The sequence below is a fragment of the Theobroma cacao genome, chromosome 2, assembly GCF_000208745.1.
Source record: "Theobroma cacao cultivar B97-61/B2 chromosome 2, Criollo_cocoa_genome_V2, whole genome shotgun sequence".
Classification (NCBI taxonomy): Eukaryota; Viridiplantae; Streptophyta; class Magnoliopsida; order Malvales; family Malvaceae; genus Theobroma; species Theobroma cacao.
In genome coordinates this window covers 7892908-7915577 of record NC_030851.1, presented here as the reverse complement: position 1 = coordinate 7915577, position 22670 = coordinate 7892908, and the positions used below count along the sequence as shown (strand labels likewise).

Here is a 22670-nt window from a genome sequence, read left to right as displayed (position 1 = left end):
CTTATATTTTAATAATTATTTTGCTTATATACCAAACACTATTATGTTATATTCCTTACAATCACATTATTTGTAATCACATTACATTGTAAAGTCCAAAAGTAGTAACGGTGTTAAATTATTAATTAATTTTTTATAAAGAAACAATAATAATCTTTGTGTTTTAATCTTTTTTGTTTGTTTAATAATAATAAAAAAAAACTTAACATTTGTTTGTTTCTTTCGTTTCTAACTTTTCTCTCCCTTTCTCTCTTCACTTTCTTACCGTCCAAACAAGTAACAAAGGTAACACTTGCCCGCCACTAGCAATAAAATTTAATGCTCTCCCTCCTACCCCAATACCGTTACTGGCTTTCTTCGGTTCCTTCTCTACTTCAGGTGCAAGTTTTTGTTATAGTGATTTGCTGCTCTAGACAACGACAAACACGAAAACCTAGACCCATCATGCTACAAATATGGAAAGAGTTTACATAACCAACATACTTGGAAGTCTTCTTTAAGCTTGTTGGCTTTGGACAAGTGGGATGTTTGGTAATTGAAGTTGGAATGATTAAGGTCAAATATACATGTAGTTAAAAATTTTGATGAAAATTATGACCAACATTAATCTTCTTAGAATTTTTTTATTGGATTTTTTGTTTAAGTGTTAAATTTTTTTAAATTAAAAAAAAAGATTAAAACACAAAAAATATTATTATCTTTTTATAAAAAATTAATTGATAATTTAACATTGTTACTATTTTAAAAAAATATTTTATATAAAAAAATAACTTAAAATTATTATGTGAGAAAAAACCACATCTCAAAGTGACTATTATTTTTTAATTATTGATCAACAGTGTTAACAGTCATGAGTCGTGAGATTAAAAACATAATTTTGAAACAAGAAAATAAAATTTCTTTTTTAAATGTTTTCAAAGAAGAAGGTGAAGAGTTTTTTTTTTTTTTTAATGTTTCGAGAGGCAGACTTGCTGCAATTTATTATGTTGTCTGAAGTTGTAGCCTGGTGGGTCCACAACCCTTTTCTTCAGAATCTGATTCGAGCGCTGTTTTTGTCTCTTTTCAAGTTTAAAGCTGCTACCTTTTCGCTTTGTAATTCGAGTTTGCTGGTCTCTTGACTCTCGCAAAAAGGGTAATTAAAAAAGGTGAGATCCTCGATTTCTAAATTTAGAAACAATCAACCTTCGATTCTCCTCACATAACTAAACTTTTGTTCAGATTCATAAAAGCTCGATTCCACTTTGAACAACACAGGTAAAAAAGGAGACCCTTGATTCAGTGATTAATGCATGGAAAACACAAGTGACTGAATACAATGGAGTGTGGGGAAAAAAGGGAAAGGAGATTTGGGTGTTTGGAAGAAAAATAGAAGGTAACCATCGGATACTGAAATCAATGTGGATGGGTTGTCATTTGCCAAATGGGGAAACCACAGTGCCAGAATTAATTATGGTGTCTTAAATTCCATTAGTATAATATCCAGTCCAATACCTTTAGTGGTCTTCCCCCATATTTACTTTCAAACAATTTTTTTTCTTTTTTCTTTTTACTTTCGGAGAGTCAGAGACCCAGAAAAACTGATTGACCATGTTTTGTTCTAATCCCTTGCTGTTTTGTTCTAATCCCCTGCAAGTCCAAGTCCAAAACCTTTGGTGACCTTCTTTTTACGCAGGGAAAGCCCACAGCAAGTATCGATCATGTCATTCTCTCCCTGGGACTTGCCAATACCATATGTTTCAAACCACTCCAATCTTCAATGCTGTCTTGACTGCATTACTCCCTCTGTTCCCACCCGAATCCTTACTAGTAAGGTAATTCCCTTTCATTTCCCTGCGTTTTTTTTTTCTTTTTGATCAAAACAAGGTTTACCCAAACGCTTAAACTGTGGGCTTTAAGCTTTGTTTTGTTTCTCTGACCTTTTTTTTTTTATCTAATTACTTTGCAGAAATGTGTTCAAACTTCCAATGCCTTCTTGCAATTCCATGAGAGGGATATAGTTGAAGGGTTCGCTTTAAGTGACCTTTGGCACTCTTATAATGAGTGGAGTGCCTATGGCGTTGGTGTCCCAATTGTGTTGAACAATGGCGACCGTGTAGTGCAGTACTATTCACCTTCCTTATCAGCTTTGCAAATATACACTAGCAAACCGTTTCCCTCATCCAAGTCTCTATTCGATCAAACTGATGAGAAATTTGGGTAAATATTTTTTTTTCTTCCCTTCTCGAATTGGAAAATCTTAATTTTTCCAATTTACTGATAAAAAGTTGCGTGTAGGGAGTTGGAGAAGGAAGCAAAGCTTGAAAAAGAGTCTGCTCATAATGATAACATGCCTTCAAGCAATAGCTCATGCTTGAGTCTGGATATTACTTGGGACGATTCTACAACATTTCAATTTAGTTCAGGTCAAACAACAAATCAGTGTCACTACTTATATTGCCAATACAACGAGACATGCAGTCCTTATTTTAGAGTTCCATTTAAAGAAAAGGTTAGTAAAAATTTATTCATCAATTTTTATACGTGCATTTTCATTCGATGGATATATAGGTGCACGTATTTTAACATGTGAATTTTATGTAATTGATTAAATTAAAATCGTGCATGTCAACAATCAGTTCACACATGAATTTTATGTAATTGATTAAATTAAAATCGTGATTAAATTTAAATGAAAATAACTAATCGATTTTTATTTTTCTTAATTTTTTGTGATTTCATATTTACCGAAAAAATATGAAATTTTCAATAAACCGATTGTTTTAGTTTATTATTGAGCTGTTTGAACAGATCAATGAGTTGGCCGAAACTTATCCAAGTTTGCTAGAATTTTGCAGCACAGATCTTTCACCTTGTAGTTGGGTGGCAATAGCTTGGTGGGTTTGATTTTTCGTTGTCCTTATGTATTTCTTTTTGATCTCTGATTGAGATTTGCAATTCTTATCTGTCGAGACATAACTATAGGAAATTCAAAAATGATTTTTCATGTTTTATTAGGTATCCTCTGTATCAAATTCCAATGACAATAAACGTTACCGAACTCTCCGCTTGTTTCCTTACCTATCATGCCTTGTCATCTTTATCTCGAGGTACACTTCCCAAATCTACTTGTTATCTTCATTTAAATTATTTTGCAGATGTTGCAATCAAACATATGCACAATTATTAAGTTGTTAAATTCTTAATATGATTTTGAATATATACTTGATAGTTCTTTCTATTATGGTTATTTATTCATTTTCATTCTATATATAAGTTCTTTGAATAATTAATAAGAAAAGAATAAATAAGATATACAATCTTGCTATATTTTAATACTTTTAATTCTGGAGATCTAAGTTTTAAGTTATTAGATATTGACATTTTCTCTTTATTTTGTTTCAAGTAAAGATTTTGCAGTTAAGATTTTTTGTTTTTTATTATAGTTGTTGTAGACGCGTCGCACTTGAATGATTTAATATGTAAATATAATAATTTTTGTGTCAATTTTTTTATTTTTTAATATTAAAAATATGACATTGAAGTAAATAAATATAATAATGAAATTTTTAATGTAAAGCATGTTTTATAAATAATTATTATATTATATAATATAATTTAATTTAATTTAATTTCTCTACATGTTTAAGCAATTAATCTATGTTTGAAAAGCTTATTTGTTTATTGAAAAATGATTAGTTACATAACTGAAAAGTTGGATGTCAAAATTTAATTATGGCACACCGTCAATCAATTATTTAATTATTATATAGTTTAGATTTTAATTTTTTGGTCGCTATCAGGAACATTAATTTGTGAAATACATCTTAAAAAGAGATAGGAATATGCAATTAAGAAAAATAAAATGAAACTTTTTTGAATTTAATATTAAATATTATTATTGAATTGAACCTAATAGCCTTTTAATAATCTCTAACAAATCAAGTAACATTGTTGATGTTACTAATCACGTTCCAAAAAAACCATGTTAGAGAAGGAGAAACTTCAAGACATGATGTCTTGTTTAGGAGAAGACATAAGAAACAGCAGGAAGGGAGAAATTTCACTTCCTCCCTTTGCAATGGTGGCTTACAAGATGTCTGGAGCACTCTGGATCAACCCTGGAACATCAGATCAGGACAGCATTATCTGTAAACAAACCGCTGCACGTCACTGGTTGAAACAACTTCAATTCCAGCACCATGACTTCAACTTCTTCATGTCTCATCAGTTCTAAACTATATCCCAGCACCTCGTGTCCTTATAAAACCGTTATTCTTAACCCTAGTCATTGTTTTGAAGGTCCTGTGAATCAAAGATTAGTTAAAAAAAAAGAAAATCTGTAATGTAGGTTTATTTTGCCAGTCCCTGTGCGAGGAGGAGATTAGAGCACAAGTATATGTGTTTTGTGATTTATTTCTTGGGACTCTTAATTTTTTTTTTTTTGCATTATATCTTGCATCTAATTACTATTGCAGGTTTTTATTGCCATTTCACTGAATTGCAGTATATACTAAACATTGAATCAAAAAGATATTTGAATAAAAAAGATTATGTCTTATAGAATGAATAAATGTTCTTTCGTAAGATGATTGTTAAAACAATACCTTTATTCAAAGATTATATTTTATGAAATACAAAGGTATTTTTAAGATAAAGAGGTACATTAATGAAAGGGTTGCGTTCTTAAAGAAGAAACACTTGCAAGCTTATATTAAGGACTTGCTGTCAACCATTTTGACACATCAAAATAAATAAGACAACAGCAGAAAAATTAAGAGTAATAGAAGTGTTATTGAAAATAAATATAAACACTTGATTTCCTATTATCTATCAAAGGAATCCAAATTCCTTATAATCTACTTGTTGCAAAAAATAAGCTCTAAGGCCAAAATACTTTGCAAACCTTTGAGTGTATCTAACGGTTTGCTTTCGTAAAGTGCAAAGACAAAGTTAGACGTTGACTTCATTGTATCTCTAAGGCTATTCGCATTATTCCCTTTTGTATACTGAGTGGTAAGGGTAAAATAAGTCTTAAAGATAGCGTCTATTGAAAGGCTTGCTTTAAAGTCAATTTTGCTAGTTATTTGAATTCCATGTAAACCTCATTTGCACTAACAATTTTAAGACTTATTTTTCGTGGAACTAGAATTCTAAATGACTTCACTCAAAGAGATATACCAAAATTGTCAAGCTACACCGCTTTGAAGGAGGAAACTTTATTCGTTGGCAAAAGATGGACCGATTTAATGGTGACAAGGAAAGTGGCAAAATGGTTTCTTATCGGATTACAAGATAAGCTTTTTTTCCTTACTTGAAGTGCATGGAAAATGTATATTAGTTGGAAAAAAGGATTTGTTATATTCATATATGATCTTGATATGGATAAGGTTATTATTATGTCTTCTATAATTGACATACTTTTCCCATCATGAAGAGGCACTAAGAAAACTCTAAAGTATAAGTAAGAAAAGATGTTTCTCAAGGACTTTGGTAATCATTTTTGAATAAAAGAAGATTGTTGTAACCAAGATGAAGTCACAAATAAGATGAGAAGGACAAAGATCTTTAAGTAAACTATCTTGAGTTGATGAAGGTCCATGTGATGGAAGACACAAAGCGTGGGTATATGGCATTCCTATTATACATTAAGGTATAATGATATCAATATATATACCATCATGCCTCATGTGATAGGTGGGCATATGACATTCCTATTATACATTAAGATATAATGATGCCAATATGTAAATACCATCAAAGTCTATGTGATAGGTAGGCATCTGACATTCTTATTATATATTAAGGTCTAATGGTGCCAATATATAAATTTAACATTTTGGTATATGGTGCATTCCTATTTTATTATCAAAGGCATAATGGTGCATTATAGATATTCATTATCTTTGACATGGCATTCCTATTGTGCAATAAAGGTACAATGGTGCTTGTGTAAGCATATACCTTGATGTGTTCATTTGATATTTCGATTGTACATTAAGGTACAATGGTATCAATTGAAAAAGATGGGAATGAGTGTGAACTTGTAAAGTCTTTGTATGGATTAGAACAAGCATTTAAACAATGGAATCAAAGTTTAATGAGGTTGTACTAGCTAATGGCTACAAGATCAATCAATTTGACAAATTTGTCTATAGTAAGTTCCAAGTGTCATTATCTGTGTATATGTGGATGACATGTTAACCTTAGTACTAGTTTTGAAACAAGTGGAAGACACTAAAAGGTTCTTGTCAAAGAATTTTTACATGAAAGATATGGTGTGACAGATGTTATTATTGGTACAAGAATAATGAGAGAAAATAATAGCCTAACATTGTCTCAATCTAATTACATTCAAAAGATTGTAATGAAGTATGGTAAGTTAGATTGTATGCCAATGTTTACACCTTATTAGCATGTTTGGTTAGAGAATAGCTAAGTTATTCCTTCTCTATTCCCATGGTTTTTTATTCCCTCGTTTGGTAAGCAATTGCTTAAAGGAATATTTATTCTTTAGTATTAGCTATTCCTCAAAAATAGTTAAAACTCAGGTTTAACTAAACCCAAGCCTAGTACTTGTTATTCCATGGTTGGGGGAATAGTTTCAAATTTGATAAGACTAAAATACTCCTTATAACTATGAACTATTACAACCCTAAACATATAAATACTTCTTTTTTTTCTCATTTTTCTTCTTTCTTCTCTCTCTTGTCACATTCTTGCCTTGCCTCTCTCATTCTCTCTCTAACTTATACTCATCACCGGAGATGACGATGGCGATGGGGACGATGGTTCCACGATCGAATATGGTCAAAAAGCATTGATTTAGTGCTTTTCAGCAAGATCCAATCGAGGAGTCATCGAATTGGGGATCCACGACTTGATCTGGTCGTAGGAAGCATCAGATTTGGTGTTTCTAAACCAGATCTTCACAGTCGGATCTAGCACTCTATGGCCAAATCTAGCCACAAGAAGCACCAATATGGCGCCCTAGTGACCAGATCCGGTCACATGATGCGCCAGATCAGCGTTTTATTACATCGATCACATATTCAGTGGTTGGCCAATGGATAAGAAGAAAGAAAAAAGGAAAAAAAAGAAAAAAATTTAAAATAAAAAGTTAAAAATTTATTTATAAATTATAAAAAATTAATATTTTAAAATTTTAATAAAAAATATTTTAATGAAAATTACTCAATGTAATTAGATTCTTATTTGCAATTTGGATAAATCTTATTAATATTTAAAATAATAATGTTTACCTTATTAAATTATTAATATATTAAATTTTTAACAAAAGTATAAATAAAAAATAAAAATTGAAAATAGAGAAAAAATAAACAATTATACTAATATTTTAATAATAAATTTTTAAAATTTTAATGAAAATAAAAATTAAATAATTAAAAAAGAGAAAATTTTCTTTTATTTATCTTTTGGTATAAATTTTACTAGATTATATAAAGGGTATTTTTGTTGTTTTAAAAAATAAATCTTAGTATAATAAAAGTTTAGGTTTATTATTATATATAATGAAAATTAATATTTTAAATTTGGAGGAAATTAATTAAAATTATTAATATTTTAATCATAATAATATTAAATTATAAGTAAAATAGTAGTATTTTAAAATATTAATGAATAAATTGTAATAAAATATTAATATTTAAGGTATTAATTATTAATATTTTAAATAAATTATAAATTATTAATATTTAAAAAATAAAATAAAATAAATAATCATATATATAATAAAGGGTATTTTTGTTTTTTCATTTTCTATTCTTTTCTTATTCCAATGTTATTGTTACCAACCAAATACTGTAGTAAGTCATAATAATTATTTCTACCTTATTACATTCGTCGTACCAAATTATGCAATAACTATTCTATTCTATTATATTCCTACCTTATTTTGTTATCACATAATAGTTATTTTATTCTATTTTTGTCTATTTCGCGAACCAAATGTGTTATATAATTCTAATATAAAGTTAGTATCCAACAAAAAGAAACCGATAGCACAAAATGAATATGCATGGATGATTAAATGCCTAATGTATGCAATGATGTGTAGAAAGTCGGATATTGTATTTGTAGTTATGATACTAAGTCAATTTACAAGTAATTCAAGTAAAGAACATTGGTATGTTGTTCATAGAGTTTAAGGTACTTAAAGAATACAATAAATTATGACATTTGTTATTTAAGTTTTTCTTCAGTTTTTAAAATGTATAAAGATGCTAGTTAAAACTCAAATAGAATGAATTATACCTTTACGACTTGTTGGATTTTTACAATTGGTGGTGGTGCTGTTTCTTTGGGTTCTAAGAAACAATCTTGGCAAGCGAACTCTACCATGATGATTGAATTTATAATCTTAGCATTTGCCACCCAAAAAACGGAATGGTTGAGGGATTTATTCTATGAAATTTCATTGTCATCTAAACCAATGACATTAATCTTGATACATTATGCCAATAAAGTAACGGGATCAAAGACATATAATCAAGCACACAATGGAAAGAGTCGATATATTAGATTTCGACATATATAGCATTGTAAGATAAAGCATTAGTGATAGTATAGTTACTAATAGTTATGTGAGATTTTGCGAAAATTTAGTGGATTTCTTTACCAAAGTTTTTTTTTTTTTAAAACAAACTTGGTACTAAAGACCTCAAGTGAGATGGGTTTCAAGCTTATCAACTAAATCTCCAATAATAGAAGCTGGCCTTGACGCTTGCGACCGATCTACAAGTCTTGGGTATTGACCATTCTACCACATGGTGATTGAAAGTATTAATTTATATTTTCCATCCCAAGGTGCATAGTATTTGGTTCCTGTAATATGTAAGATAAGGTTGAACAAAAGTTTTTCATAGACCCATAACATATATATGTTGAAGTACTATAATTACAAGGTACTTTTGATGGGGGCTACCTATATAAGTGGAAGTGTGGCTGCTTTTAGAAGCTAAAGGCTTGATTCTGACAAGCACTTATGAATAGATGCAAAACTCAAGGGCATAAAAATGTGTTGGCAAAACTCAAGGGCATAAAAATGTGTTGGCAAAATTAGATACAAAGTGAGCAAAGAAACTTGCATGTGCTTAGTAGCCCAACTAGTTAAATGAAGAATCGATGGTTCAATATTTGGTTAACCACTCAATTAAAACTAGAATCAACCACACTCATTAAATAAAGATTCAAATCTGTGAGATACCTTCATTTATGTGCAAAATTCTCAAAATTGTTGGTATTTGAAAATTTTGAAAATGGTGGGCAATTAGTGGTGTATTTTCAAAATAAAAAGTTATGTCACATAATGAAAAGCTATCTTAGCTCAAAAGTTATGTTACAAAAAGTGACATAGTATAACTATTAGATTGTAGGTAGGTTTTTCATGTGAATAGTTATATCTTTTGGTAAATTGATATGTTAGAAAAATACCTTTGAATCCAAAGGATATGAAATAATTGAAAAAGACCATCACTTAAAGTTTAGATACGAAAAGTTATCATTTCATATTATAGCTTAAAAATTATATCTTATGAAATGAATGGTTGTTCTTTTATAAGGTGATTATTAAAACAATATTTTTATCAAAAGATTATACCTTATAAAATGTAAAGGTATCTTTAAGATAAAAAAGTGCCACAATGAAAGGGTTTATCCTTAAAAAAGAGACACTTGCAAACCTATATAAAAGACTTGTTGTCAACTATTTTGATAGACCAAAACAAATAAGATAAGCAAAACAATCAAGAACAATAAAAGTATTATGTTCTAAAAATAAACATAAACACTTAAGTTCTTCTCCTCTGTCAAAGGAATCCAAATTCCTTAGAATCTACTTGCTCTAAAAAGTAAGCTCTAAAATTGAACAACTTTAAAACTCACAAGTTTTTCTAGTGATTTGCTTTTGTAAAATGTAAAGACAAAGTTAGATGTTGGCTTCATTGTATCCCTAAGGCTATTCGTATTATTTTTCTTTTGCATACCGAGTGTTAGGAGCGATATAAGTCTTAAAAATAGCGTTTATTAAGAGATTCACCTTGAAGTCAATTTTGTCAGTTATTTGAATTCCATCTAAACCCCACTTACACCAACACCTTGCAATCCAAACAAATCAAATATCTTCCCATTGATCTTCAATCATACATAGTGCTACAATTTTATATGGAATCACCTTCAAATATTAAAGGAAAGAAAAAAAAAGTAAAGGAAAAAAAAAGTAGGATTCATGATTTTGATATCTCATATTTCAGGTATTTAGCAACAGCAAGGATGCCCTTCAATGGCCATCTCTAGTCTCTATCAGTTTATAAGCAACCAAAGACACATGAAGCCTTCTAGATTTCTATAGTATCTGGATCGACCTTTGGTTCAGATTTTGAAGTACTTGTAGCCATAGTCAGGGTTTGTCATACCCTCTTCCCAATCACCCATACAACGACCACCGAATACTATCTGTTGAATGCCCAAATAACTGCCATAAAAAGGGGTAGGGGTAGAGAGAGCATAACAAAATGAAAATTTTGTGAGTCAAGAGCTTGACAACTGAAAAATGTAATATATACACAATGGATTTTGATGACAAAATTGTTTCTTGTTATCCTTTTACATATTAGTATAGCTTACTCTGCACTCAATACTGTCATGCAGTTGAGGAGGACATCAATGGAAAAAAAATCAGAAGTACCAAGGTCAACCCTGTAATGTGAACATATAAGTTAGTCATTTACTTTCCATGAGAAAGAGCAGCAAGAAAATAGATTTAAAGATAATTAAAAGAAAAGTGCAGATGAGACTAGAAAAACATACCAAACACGGCCCCAGTTATCCTGAAACTCAACATCACTGATATCATGGAATGATGATGGCATCACTTTAAATCCCTTTTCCTCATCATAGAGGGGATCATATTCCATTGATGCATTTGCCAACTGTCATCAATATGAAATTAACATGCTTAATTTCTCTTGCATAGCAACAAGATGTGAAGTGAAAAAAAAATATGGAGCAAAAAGAACCATGGTCAAACCTGCAAATTAGAAGAATTAAAGGCACCCAAACGTCCCATAACATACCATGACTGAATAACCTGCATTGCTTCCCCCATTAAGTGAACATAAATAGTTTACAAGTAATAAACCATAGATACATTAAGAGCGAATAAGAAAATGATTTTCTCTACAATGGTCTGAATTCATTGCCAAATAGCGAAAAGAAGGAACCATAAGGAGAATTAAACTACTGACACTGCCAATGAGATTGACTTCTTGATCAGAAGGTGATCCATATAACTCAATCCATATGTAGGAATCAAGTGGGTTAAAACTGCACAGCCATCAAAAATAAAAATTATTGAAGTTGAGGGTTATGGAAACATCAGCTATTCCTACAAATAAGAAAGACTAAGGCGTAAATTAGTAGAATCAGGCAGCAACAGCTCCTTCTATGCTTATCATTCATTGCTCTATGAAGTTCAGTTCTAAGAATATTTTAACCAAAGAAAATTTGATCGCACCCAGATTATTCAATCAGTGTTTTGTTTGGAAAGATAAAACAGTTACTCTCTACGTTCAAACTAATTACAAGCATGGATAGCTAATTACATAGTTGATTGCGTGAATAGAAGCCTTTAGTGAGATATAAGAAATTACTCTCGGAAGCTGACTTTAAATGAAAGCACAGAGCCCGTCTTTTGTTTGTGAAAATCTCTACCCTTTTTCCGAACACGCTCTTCAACCTGCAAAACATAATTAGGAAACTCATCGGAACATCAGCTATATTGTTGATTAGGCTGAGGAAAGATAAACAAGAAGGTATTGACGGACCCGTTTCCTCATGAGCTCAGGGTCGCCAATGCTATCGCCAAGAACCGCTCGTAGCTCCGCATCGTCTTTGCAGGCGTTTTCTAGGACTCTGTTTTGATTAAAAACAAAAACAAAATTAATATTCACAGCGGCAATAAGTCAAACAGGGAAAGTGAATGGAAAATATAAAAAAGAACTAAGAAAAAAGGAAGTACTTAGCCCAGGCGGGATAATTGTGAAGCCCATCGAATTCTCGCTTCCTCTTCTCTTCACGAATCTTGACAAGTCTTCTACCTCTCGCTGTGGTACCCGAGCCCTTAACATCGCTTGCGCTTGAAACATTGGAATTCGAATTGCCTTCTCCAGATGCTGCTCGAATTCGAAGAGGTGGCGATCTGTTCTTGTCATCGTTGGCGTAAAGAGTTGCGCAAGAGGAAAAAGAAGAAGAGGGAAGGGGCTTCTTGGTAACTACAGGTAAATTCTGACGAAGAAGGTGATGATAATGATGGGTTTCATTTTTACTTGCATTTGGATAGCAATAGCATCCTTTCATTGCCGCCATGTTCTTTTATCACTGTCTCTTCACTTGCCTCCAGTGTTGAGGATAACGGAAAGTATATCGGGCTTTTCTTAGCTAAATGGGCACAGCATGTTTTCATTACTTGGCGGAATAAAAGCCCTCAGCTCAGAAAGATTTCATTTAGGCCCATGACCCGCTATCCAAGCCCGTGACATTGTATGACACATGGTGTTCTTATCACATATTTATTACTTCTTAATTTATATTATTTTAATGAATTATTATCAAAAGGAGATTCACAATTCATGAATGATGAAAAATATTTTTAATTATTAAAATCACATAAAAAAAACCCCTGCTCCCGATGGCCATTGCTGCACCAATCACGTTCTACTGTGGTGTGAGAACATACATCTTGCAAGCATGGGATACCAGAGTTGCCTTGATTTGATTTCTGACAGAGTGCCTAGTTGAATGCGGCAAAACATCAGACAACCTTGAAACATTAGCCTGACTAACATCAGACAAATCAAAGTTTCCCAGTGAGATAAAAACTTGTAGCTTATTTACCGCCCGTAAGTCTCGAGCATCAACAACTGTAGAAGAGTTGAGCCCAATGTCATTCCATCTTGCAGTTACGGTAGGACGTGAGTATCCTCTGTTTAATAAGATCACTGCAACTCTGTTCTTACTTCAAGGACCAGCCCACACCTTCACATCACATTCCATGTGAACAAAATTTAAGGGTTAGTGAACATGTAACAGAAGAGAGAAGAAAGAAGCTAAGCCATGTGCAGCGGCTATGTATTGATGGAAATTTGATGCTTCAGGGTCAAATAAATATATTTAAGAAATTAGTCTCACCTCCAGATCACCAATCTTCCTAACCTTCTTCCCTTGAACCCCCAGTTCATCTGTTATACAAGCAATATCGAAGGAGGCGGCATAGCTTCTTGTTCAGATTGAGGCGATTGCGGCATAAATGTAGACATACAGAAGGAAGAAAAATGAAATGGATGATCATATTGGTACCTTGATTAACAGCTATAACCTCCTTGTTGCTAAGCAATTCGAATGTGTCATTATCCATGGAGCGGGTATCGCATCCAAGAATTAGTGGAGCCTATGCCATCGTAGTCAAACAATACTCGTTAAGGATTGCAATGTTAGATTTTGAGGATGGAATTTGGGAGTAAATCATAGATTCAGGGATCTTAGCTAACGCCCAACTGCTGAAGTGAGAGCGGTATTCTTCAGTTGACATACCTCCATTGCCTACCTCAAGCATGTCTAGGTCTAAAAATATTGGAGCCAAAAGAAAAAGCACAGCATTGGTTTAACTCAAGCAAAATGATCAATTGTCATTAGCTGCTACTAAGAACAAAGATCAGCCTAACCATTCCATCCGCCAGGTCCAGCATAATGCGCCCACTCATTATGAAGATCAGCACGCGTTATCATACTAGCAAGAGAGATTTCCCCCAAATATCACAAAGTTAATGTGAAGATTAACATTGATTTGCTAATAGCTTGAGAATGCTTTGTTAATGGTAATTTTCAGATAAATTGCTCTATTACCTCTCCCAAGTATCCTTGATGTCTCCAGTTGTTCTCCAACTATTCCCAATGCTAGGTACCCAAGTTGCAGGGTCTTCAAAGCCCCTATAATGGAAAAGGAATTAGGTAGGACCAGGGAAAGAAAATGGGAAGGAAGGAATTAGAGAAAGTCATACCATTCACAAAGAGAGTAGAACATAGGTCTTCCGGTGTTTTGAAGAGCCTTACCCATCTTTGAATATTTGTCATGGAGGAATCATTAACAAATTCTCACTGTGAGATAAACAGATGGTAGAATTTCTTTTCATCTTAAATCACAGGGCTGCTTAAGTACGTTTCTTGTGGGCTCACTCCTTGGTTGTGGCAATTATCATATTTTAGATAGTCAATGCCCTAAACAACCAGTAAAAGGATCAATAAGCCAGCCAAGCAAGATTAACCTGAACCCTTGTCACCTGAATAGGTGCAAAGATGTACGATTGAGTGGCATACAAACTTGGAGTAGGAATGGATCCAGAATTTATGTTCAGTAGAGGCAAATTAATATATTTTTTTTGAAAAGCGAGGCAAATTAATATACAATAGGTATCAATACAAATTAACTCAAAAGGTTGGCTGATCCCATATCAATAAACAAATTAATTATAAAGCCTTATTTTATTTGAATGACCTATTATATCCTATTATTTTGCAGAGTAAATCAATTTTTATCATATTTATACTTTTATTCTTTCTAATTTTTATAGTGATTTGATATATATGTGTATATATATACAGCAATTGTTAAAACATACCCAAGAAGCAAAAGTGTTAGCATCCTGTTGCTCATGACCAAGAGACCCTGGCATTGTCTTGCTACACGTTAAAAGTCCTGAAAAAGCAAGGCCGGATATAGGGGATAATAAAGATGGAATAGCTTTTGGTACGAAAGAACAGTTTAGCATTTTATTTGAATATTGGGAGATGTAGCTTGGTACCCAGCATCAGCATAAATCCCAATCTTAAGCCCCTTGCTGTGGACGTAATCTGCCAGAGCCTTCATCCCAGAGGGAAAAAGAGAAGCTTTTGGTACTAAGTTGCCCTGTTTACAAAACAGAGTATGGGGATTGCTCTGTAGTCTGAACTCTCATAATAGAATGGACAGTCAATTATAACACCTAAAGCATAGCAAAGATTACATGCACCATTTTTTTGGACATTTATTTGCTTAGTCAGTTTGATAAGTTCATGTTACATGCAAACACAATAAATGACAGTATTACAGCAAGCTTTCTGCAAGAGTGCTAGCAAGGCTAAATCATCAAGGCCCACGAAAATCAATCCTTCCGAAAGGAACAAAAGAAAGAAAGCATGGAAAGATTCAGAATCTTGGGTTCAGAAGGCTCAAATTTCATTTACAAGTTTCACCTAACTTCATCAATGAAGCCTCAAGAAGTCAAGATTCCAGTGCTTTAGTTGTTCAAACTATGAAATCATGAAGATGCGATAATTGACAAAAGGTATATAGCAGATAAATTGAAAGCAACAGATAATCGGTTCTTTAGTGTCGAAGCAACCACAATTGATTTGAAAAGTTACATAGTTTGGTTTATACCTTAGAGTCTCTATTCAATTCAGCCCGACAATCATCTGGTCACGATCAAACAATTTTAAGATAATTACAAATTTTGAAGAGACATGGCCACCATAAAAGAAGTTACTTATTAGAACAATCGTATTTTGTTGCTCAAAGCAACAGAGTAAGTTACCTAGCTTAATATACTCATATCCAGGGGCTGACAGTCCACTAGAAACCATACCATCAGCTGCATAAGAAATTGAGTTATTCATTCAAAATTATAAAAGTGATTCGTATTAGGCAGAAATGCCAAGCCTTTGCTGTCAAACATTTCTTACCTGTCTGGTGAATTAGCTCCTCAGTAAGTTTGCAAGGGAAATGTGATACTCTACATCCTAAATCAGATATGAATGTGATTATTAAGATTTATATAATAATTTAAGTCTATCACTACTAGCTATTTGAGCTTAAGTTTTGTAAGGATACGTGGTTTAGGCCTAAAAAACTGTTGGTTCAGTAGTTGGACTTGGATCGTTACAAATGATATACAGGAAATGATTATAGCTGTTATAGCTGTTCTATCTGCAGATAACAAAAACCAATAAAATAGCAAAAATGTGAGACCGTGCCTGTTACAACTCCAAAGATGTAGAGTTTAACTTGTAATCACTATATCAAGGTACGGTATCTTGAATCTTGGGGGAACTTTGAGGAGCCAAGGCAATGGAGCCACTCAAATGAAATCTTTTGCTAAGAGTGCAAATGGAATTTTAACTGCGTTACTTAAACAGCACCCAAATAAAGTTGTGACTGTGTTCTGGGTTCTGCAGTATGGTAAACATGGCTATAGACTCCTGAATTTGCTAGAAAAGTTTTTGTTATTTTTTTTTTATTTTTCACGAAAAGACCCCATCAGAAACTACTGTACATTCATGATTGATCCACACTTCAATGTCAAATGATACCAACAAAAATGGCACACAGTGGACACATATTAGATGAAATTAGGCACAGAATAAGCTCTCACCCCATTTGAGGAGTGTGACCAAGACCATTATTAAGCAGATTTCTTCTTAGCGCTTTCCCTTCACCAAGTTCCCTAAGACGAGCACCATGGCTAGCTTACTGCTGCCATCAAAATGGCGATTAATATAAAGGCAACGGGAGAGGATGTCCAGTCATAAGCCATAGGGTGCTGCCTTAGTTTGTATGAAGCATAAGCTGTGAGGACAGATTTAGGAATCCTAGTATTGTAGTATATATATAGATATATATATAGTGAAGCTCTGTGTTAACGAAATATAGCTTAGGAAAGCACTATCTGATGTCATAGTGGTGAAAGCGACATAGAAAGCTTCCACTTTGGAATCATAAGTCAACTTTCATAAGATAATTCGATCAATATATCTTACAGCAAAATAATCTAGAATTCATAGCCGCTTCACTGATGGAAACCTATTGTCAAGTAATCTATCTGCCGGCATATCAACTTTGGTTCTACATGTATCTGATGGGCATGCACGCAGCTTTGCATGGAGACAGTTCAATCAAAGTCATTGTGCAGAAGGAACCGATTACTAATTTAATATACGTAACATCGCCCAATCACAAGATCATGGTTGGTGATAAAGAAAGGAAATTAACCAAGGATTCATTGTAAGTTGTAACCACAATTTTGTCAAACTAAAGGCTCCATAATCGGAAATGCTGGTGCGAGGCTGCCAGCTGCTACAAGCATCCAAATTTTATTAGGAATAAACAAGGTCTGATTTGGATGCTCAAGCTTCTAATTTGGAATTCATGAAAATCTACGGTCAACGTTGATAGTTGAGTAGTTCTGAGTAATATCTTGATCAATTTTGTGTTTCTTGAAGTTATTCGTGGCTGAAGAACATAACCAGTGTTTTCTTTTCTTTGTTCTTCTGTTTTTTTAATATAATTGGATTATGTTTTCTCAAGAATAAGACCATTGAATGAATTGATCACCACATATTATGCAGTTGAAGGTAAGACTAAATTCATGCTTAATAATAATTCCCATTCATATAAAATCTGTATAAGGATTTCATTTTTTTTTCTATGAAATTGCATCATTCAATTAGATTTTTCTGGTGCAAGTTTGTATCCTTTCCTTGAAGCAAATTCAATCCTTTCTTGATGAAGAAATTCACAATACATAAGCACATGCGTAGTCTCTACATTCCTGCTGCTGCTCTCATTCCATTCCCCATCAAAATGTCACTTTGATCAATGGTGAACTCTTTTATGGGGTTTCAGAGTATACATTTTACAAGCATGAGAATCCACCTCGGCTGAAATTTGCTTTTGAGCCGACCTCTCTGTTGAATGCTGTTCATTCTAACAAGTTTAGGAGAAAAGAAATCAAAAAATAAGAAGAAAAAACATATGATTAGAATCTTTATATAACCACAAAGCATAATACTCTACTATTGGATGGAATCTCACCGCCCACAAGTCTCGAGCATCAACAATGGTTGATGGTTTAAGGCCGATATCAGACCAATAAGCAGTGATGTTTGCTAGGGAAGATCCTCTGTTCCATAAGACCACAGCTACCTTATGGTTAGTCAAGGGGCCAGCCCACACCTACATTATCCATTCAGTGTAATAATATCATTTATCAGAATTGTGGGGAAATACGAAAGAAATTCCTCCCAACTTATATATACGAATGAAATTACCTCAAGATCTCCATCTTTCTTCACTTTTTTACCCTGGACTCCTAGTTTATCTGCTAAGTTCAAAGACGTCTGTTAGTTACACATTTGTTGTGGACATAACTCATAAATGACTTTATTCCTTTTTCTTTTTTTGCCTCATTTTGGGTTCTTTTCCTTTTTCCAATTGGATAAATGCAGTGATCATGGAAACAAAGTCGAGTCATTTTACCTTGATTGACTGCAATAACCTCCTTGTTGCTTAGCAATTCAAATGTCACATTGTCCATAGAGCGAACATCGCAGCCAATTAGCAAAGGAGCCTGCAATACAACATAGAGAAAAAAAAAAAAAACAGAAAGAATAAGAACTTAGTATCTGAAGGGTCATTGAATTAAGACTTGCATTGAAAACCATGCAAGCCATGCTATCAGATAAGAGCCCATGCTTTTACTGTTTTGTCATTTGACAGTAACTGTCTTGGTTAATTTCTGTCATGCACCTAATAAGTCATAATGCATGTTTTGATTGATGGTTAGGTACTGCTATGAGTTAGAGTATTGCAGTGCACAAGTTGTGTTTAAACTTTGTTTTAACAAGCTTTCCCTTGTACATATATAGCAATGAATGAATATCAGGCTCAGTTGCCTTAGTTTTCTGTTCCCTGCATTTCTCTTCTGTTCTGTTTTTCTTTGCTTTATGGCAGCTTGCCTACTGATGTTGTATTGCAGTAGTATTAACTACTGATATTGAATGCTAAGCCTAAGATGAGCTATAAAACAACAAGGGTCCTCATGAAAGTCGATGGTATATATTATAATTAGCCACATAATTTGGGCATAAATATTGGAAGTTTGGAATAGTGTACTTTTGCCAATGCCCATATGCTGAAATGGCAGCGATATTCTTCTGTTGTCATGCCACCGTTTCCTACTTCAAGCATGTCAGGATCTGATTCACAGCATTTGGTTTTTAGGCAAGTCAGAAAAAAAATTACTCACACTAGCTTCTTACTTAGTAGTTAGGTCATAGAAAAATGTTGTAGTCTCATACCATTCCAAGCTCCAGGTTGAGCATAGGAAGCCCATTTGTCGTTTTGATCTGCTATGGATGTCATGCTATGGCCGCAAGATTGAAATCAGTCCCTCAAAAGTATAATTATGTTCCAAATTCAAGAACAATTCAATTACTAAAGGCTGCATGGATGCAGATGATGCAAAATCTAAGAAACATGTGGGATTTATAAATATAGGAGCCAGGTAATGTGTACCTCTCCCATTTATCTTCAATATCTCCAGTTGTTCTCCAGCTGTTTCCTATATTTGGTGCCCAAGTTGCTGGATCTTCTTGTCCCCTGTATTTTTTTGAAACTTGGTAAACATTAGCGCCAGAACATGTGATTGGGCAGTAAAGGAAATAATGCATCAATTGTCCCCATTGCTTAAGAAGATATTAACTAACCATTCACATAAAGAGAAGAATATGGGCCTCCCTGAGTCGAGTAAAGCTTTGCTCATCTTCGGGTACCTACCGACCAAATAATTTCAATATCACAACCAAAAAGATATAATGATTCATTACCACAACTGGAACATCATCAGATCAAGTGCATTACCTTTGCTTTGGGCTTACGCCAGTATTTGCACAGTTGTCATATTTCAAGTAATCAATTCCCTGGATACCATTAAGAAAGGTGACATAGAGAAACAATTTTTCAGGGAATTAATGACAGAAAAACAATAAAAAGCAAGAATATAGCAAACTCCATCTAAAAATGAAATGATCAACACCAGTAAAAAAACCAAAAACAAAACTACAAAACAGAAGCACCCAGACCCATGAGGCAAAGGTTTTTGCATCTTGTTCTTCATGTCCTAGGGACCCAGGCATGGTCTTGCTACAAGTTTGAGTCCTGACATGATTCAATAAACCATAAAAAAACTCGAGTCTTTAAGGATAAAATAAGCTTTCAGAAGAACCCATCTTGAATGAAAGTAAATTAATACCCTGCATCTGAGTAAATTCCAAGCTTAAGCCCTTTGCTATGAACATAACGCGCAAGAGCCTTGATGCCTGAAGGAAATGTTGAAGCTTTAGGAACCAAATTCCCCTGTCAAAAACACAATTTCACTCCACGATCAAGCATTAATATTTAGTCATTGTACAGATTTTGATTCTCTTAGAAGTTAAAACCAAGGAGCTAGCGCAGAATTAGGAACCTATTTTTAGCAGAAGGATAATGTTACCTGAGAATCTCTATTAAGTTCTCCCCAACAATCATCTAACAAAACAAATAGTATAAAATTCAATAAAAAACGATATGAAAAGAGGTTGTAAAGCACAATCAAATGTAATTCTAGACTAAGAAAGCAACAACCAATTAGAATTAGTTAAGCATAGTACACAACCTAAATTGATATAGGTGTATCCAACAGCAGCTAGACCAGTCGATACCATTGCATCAGCTGCAGCACAGAGTAATTCAGTAACGAAATCCATTGCCATAATTATCAGCATAGCACATTTTATTTAGTTTTGTAGAGTGTACTATGAAACTCAAGACAAGGTGATGTGGTAGTCGAGAACTAATTACCGGTTTCCTTGATCAATGTCTCATTAATGTCGCAATGGAAATGGTTCCAACTATTCCACCTTTTCACAAAAAGTAGATGTTTAGAGAGAGCTTATGGAAGGCAGGGCATTTACAAGAAACTAAAACTTGAGAAAGGAAGAGCTCTAATAAAAGCTTACAGAGAAGTAGCGTTAATCTGAAACCTGGAAAACTAGCTTTAGCTTGATCATTACATGAATGTTTTCTCCTTGTCTGGGCAAGGACCTTTTTTACTTTTTTATGTTTTTCCATATGTAACAGTTCTTATGCTGTTTCAGTTGCATACAAGTGATCCAGTATTTTTATAAACAGATGAGATAACTAAGAGAAGGAGGATAAGAGGCATACCCCATTTGGGGAGTTAAACCAAGGCCGTTATCCAGGAGATTCCTTCTAATCGTAGCCGAGTCTGTAAGCTCAATTTTTCCTACTCGCGTTCCTTTTACCTTAGCAGAGTTGGCCAACAGCAGTGACGATATAAACATTAAACAGAGAATACCAAAGACAACTGGAAAGAAACCAGATGATGATGAAGGAGCCATAGGATCTATTTCTATCCACTTGCTGTTCAGAAGCAGAAGCCTAGCAGGCCAAATATGTCAGAGATGGAAAAACAGTATGTTGACAACCAAAGATATAAATAAAGACAGCGCCCGTGATAGCAACAACTTACTTTTTATCTCCAGGCTCAGGTAAAGTTCATTATCTTCAAAGTGGGCTTCTTCTCTGATATATGTAGAGGAAAGTTTTAGTATTTTTAAAACGTAACTGAAGAGAAGCGAAGCTTCCAAGACATGCTATCTAGCGATAGGTAGGGTCTGATCATTATGAGCATTAAAAAAAGAGGTCACATTCATTCTTCATCAATTAAATGGCGCGAACATCTTATGAGAATGTCTACAGTAGGACTCTTCCATCATTGCAGTCAATAGAGTGCGACTTGCCAATGGAGACAGACAAAGTGCCCACCATAAGCATTGTGAATTTCTTCCATAATAGATGAGTCAATCACAAGTATAGTGGGACGACGGCAACCCAAGTTATAACCTACAGTTCAAGTTAATCTAATCTTTTAGTCCAATACTAAGCAAGCACTCAGACTTTATGCCTTATGGTCACAAATAAGTTAATCTAATCTTTTAGTCCAATACCAAGCAAGCACTCACGGTTTATGCCTTATGGCAGGTTGGCAACTCAGCTTCGGCATTTGTAGTTGGAGTTGTCCACCAACTCTCTTAGTCAGTTTTAATCTGGTTCTTTCTTTATGAAATAAACTGAGTGATTGGATGGATGGATATTAGCAGTAAAGCAGATATTAGCCTCCCCGTCCGTCAGGTGAGTTCGTCTGTTTGAAGTCGAGAGAGCATGCATTGTTTGTGAATGATCTGGATTCCAGATTTGGTGGAAATAATAATAATAATAATAAATCGTCGTCCAAGGGGGGTGGCGATGATTGATGAATTTGTCCAGTACCGGCGCTTGTCCGCGATGGTCCCTAGGCTATCTCATGACTCGTGACCTGTTTGCTTTCTACTTTGTCGTAACATGCTTCGTGGTGTACGTGCAAAGCTTTTTTATTCTTATTTTTTAATCTTTTTGTGACGCTTTTCTTACCAAAAAGGTTCAAATATTTAAGGGCCATTGGTGCAGCAGTTGAAGCGAGTTACAGAAACTCATGTTCATTCTGTGACCAAATGCAAGTGGCTCTCGGCGGGGCTAGTGATGCAGCGAGGAGCTTCTTCCCATGAAATTCTTCAAATCTATTAATCTTTTTTATTTAGTTTAAAAACAATTTAATCCATGAATGAAATAAATTTTTATAAAATAAATATTAGATCAATTAATAGGAATTTTTTTTTCAAATTAAGAGCATTTCTTAATCTTGTTAACTTACTTTTCAAAATAAGATATTTTGTACATTTAAAACCCACGCTATACATATCAAATC

General features: G+C 33.6%; 3 protein-coding genes and 1 pseudogene across 4 annotated transcripts; 1 reads left to right on the top strand and 3 right to left on the bottom strand.

The window, feature by feature from the left end:
• LOC108660627 lies at positions 1698–2562 on the top strand. The gene is made up of 4 exons (XM_018114873.1): positions 1698–1811; positions 1946–2196; positions 2275–2488; positions 2548–2562. Exons 1-4 carry the CDS (start codon positions 1698–1700, stop codon positions 2560–2562), a joined length of 594 nt encoding a protein of 197 aa, XP_017970362.1.
• Positions 10035–12439, bottom strand: LOC18608412. Its single transcript, XM_007043086.2, has 8 exons — positions 12014–12439; positions 11820–11907; positions 11646–11731; positions 11241–11319; positions 11024–11083; positions 10804–10925; positions 10621–10692; positions 10035–10468 (listed from the first exon to the last, which is right to left on the bottom strand). The coding sequence occupies exons 1-8, from the start codon at positions 12358–12360 to the stop codon at positions 10366–10368; spliced, it is 957 nt and encodes a 318-aa protein (XP_007043148.1). The 5' UTR covers positions 12361–12439; the 3' UTR covers positions 10035–10365.
• LOC108660626 lies at positions 12541–16917 on the bottom strand (annotated as a pseudogene).
• On the bottom strand, positions 17451–21482 carry LOC18608411 (alpha-galactosidase). 2 transcript variants are annotated; one of them, XM_018115786.1, is made up of 16 exons: positions 21396–21482; positions 21071–21304; positions 20705–20763; positions 20520–20576; positions 20358–20392; positions 20118–20221; positions 19948–20023; positions 19727–19785; positions 19573–19638; positions 19382–19465; positions 19165–19229; positions 18980–19062; positions 18344–18434; positions 18136–18185; positions 17900–18040; positions 17451–17791 (listed from the first exon to the last, which is right to left on the bottom strand). In XM_018115786.1, exons 2-16 carry the CDS (start codon positions 21262–21264, stop codon positions 17681–17683), a joined length of 1275 nt encoding a protein of 424 aa, XP_017971275.1. In that variant the 5' UTR covers positions 21265–21304; positions 21396–21482; the 3' UTR covers positions 17451–17680. The 2 variants fall into 2 exon arrangements, with proteins under 2 accessions (XP_017971275.1, XP_017971276.1); XM_018115787.1 differs by having other exon boundaries at positions 17451–17782.

Bases quoted from the DNA above. Each gene is read 5' to 3' on its own strand.
- LOC108660627 (XM_018114873.1), top strand. From the start codon at position 1,698: ATGTCATTCTCTCCCTGGGACTTGCCAATACCATATGTTTCAAACCAC. The intron at 1,812-1,945 runs GTAATTCCCTTT...ATTACTTTGCAG, and splicing joins CCCGAATCCTTACTAGTAAG to AAATGTGTTCAAACTTCCAA. The intron at 2,197-2,274 runs GTAAATATTTTT...AGTTGCGTGTAG, and splicing joins CAAACTGATGAGAAATTTGG to GGAGTTGGAGAAGGAAGCAA.
- LOC18608412 (XM_007043086.2), bottom strand. From the start codon at position 12,360: ATGGCGGCAATGAAAGGATGCTATTGCTATCCAAATGCAAGTAAAAAT. The intron at 11,908-12,013 runs GTACTTCCTTTT...TAATCAAAACAG, and splicing joins AATTATCCCGCCTGGGCTAA to AGTCCTAGAAAACGCCTGCA. The intron at 11,084-11,240 runs GTCAGTAGTTTA...GAAGCAATGCAG, and splicing joins AAGTCAATCTCATTGGCAGT to GTTATTCAGTCATGGTATGT.
- LOC18608411 (XM_018115786.1), bottom strand. From the start codon at position 21,264: ATGGCTCCTTCATCATCATCTGGTTTCTTTCCAGTTGTCTTTGGTATT. The intron at 19,230-19,381 runs GTACACATTACC...TTGCGGCCATAG, and splicing joins ATTGAAGATAAATGGGAGAG to CATGACATCCATAGCAGATC. The intron at 18,186-18,343 runs GTAAAATGACTC...TGAACTTAGCAG, and splicing joins GGTTATTGCAGTCAATCAAG to ATAAACTAGGAGTCCAGGGT.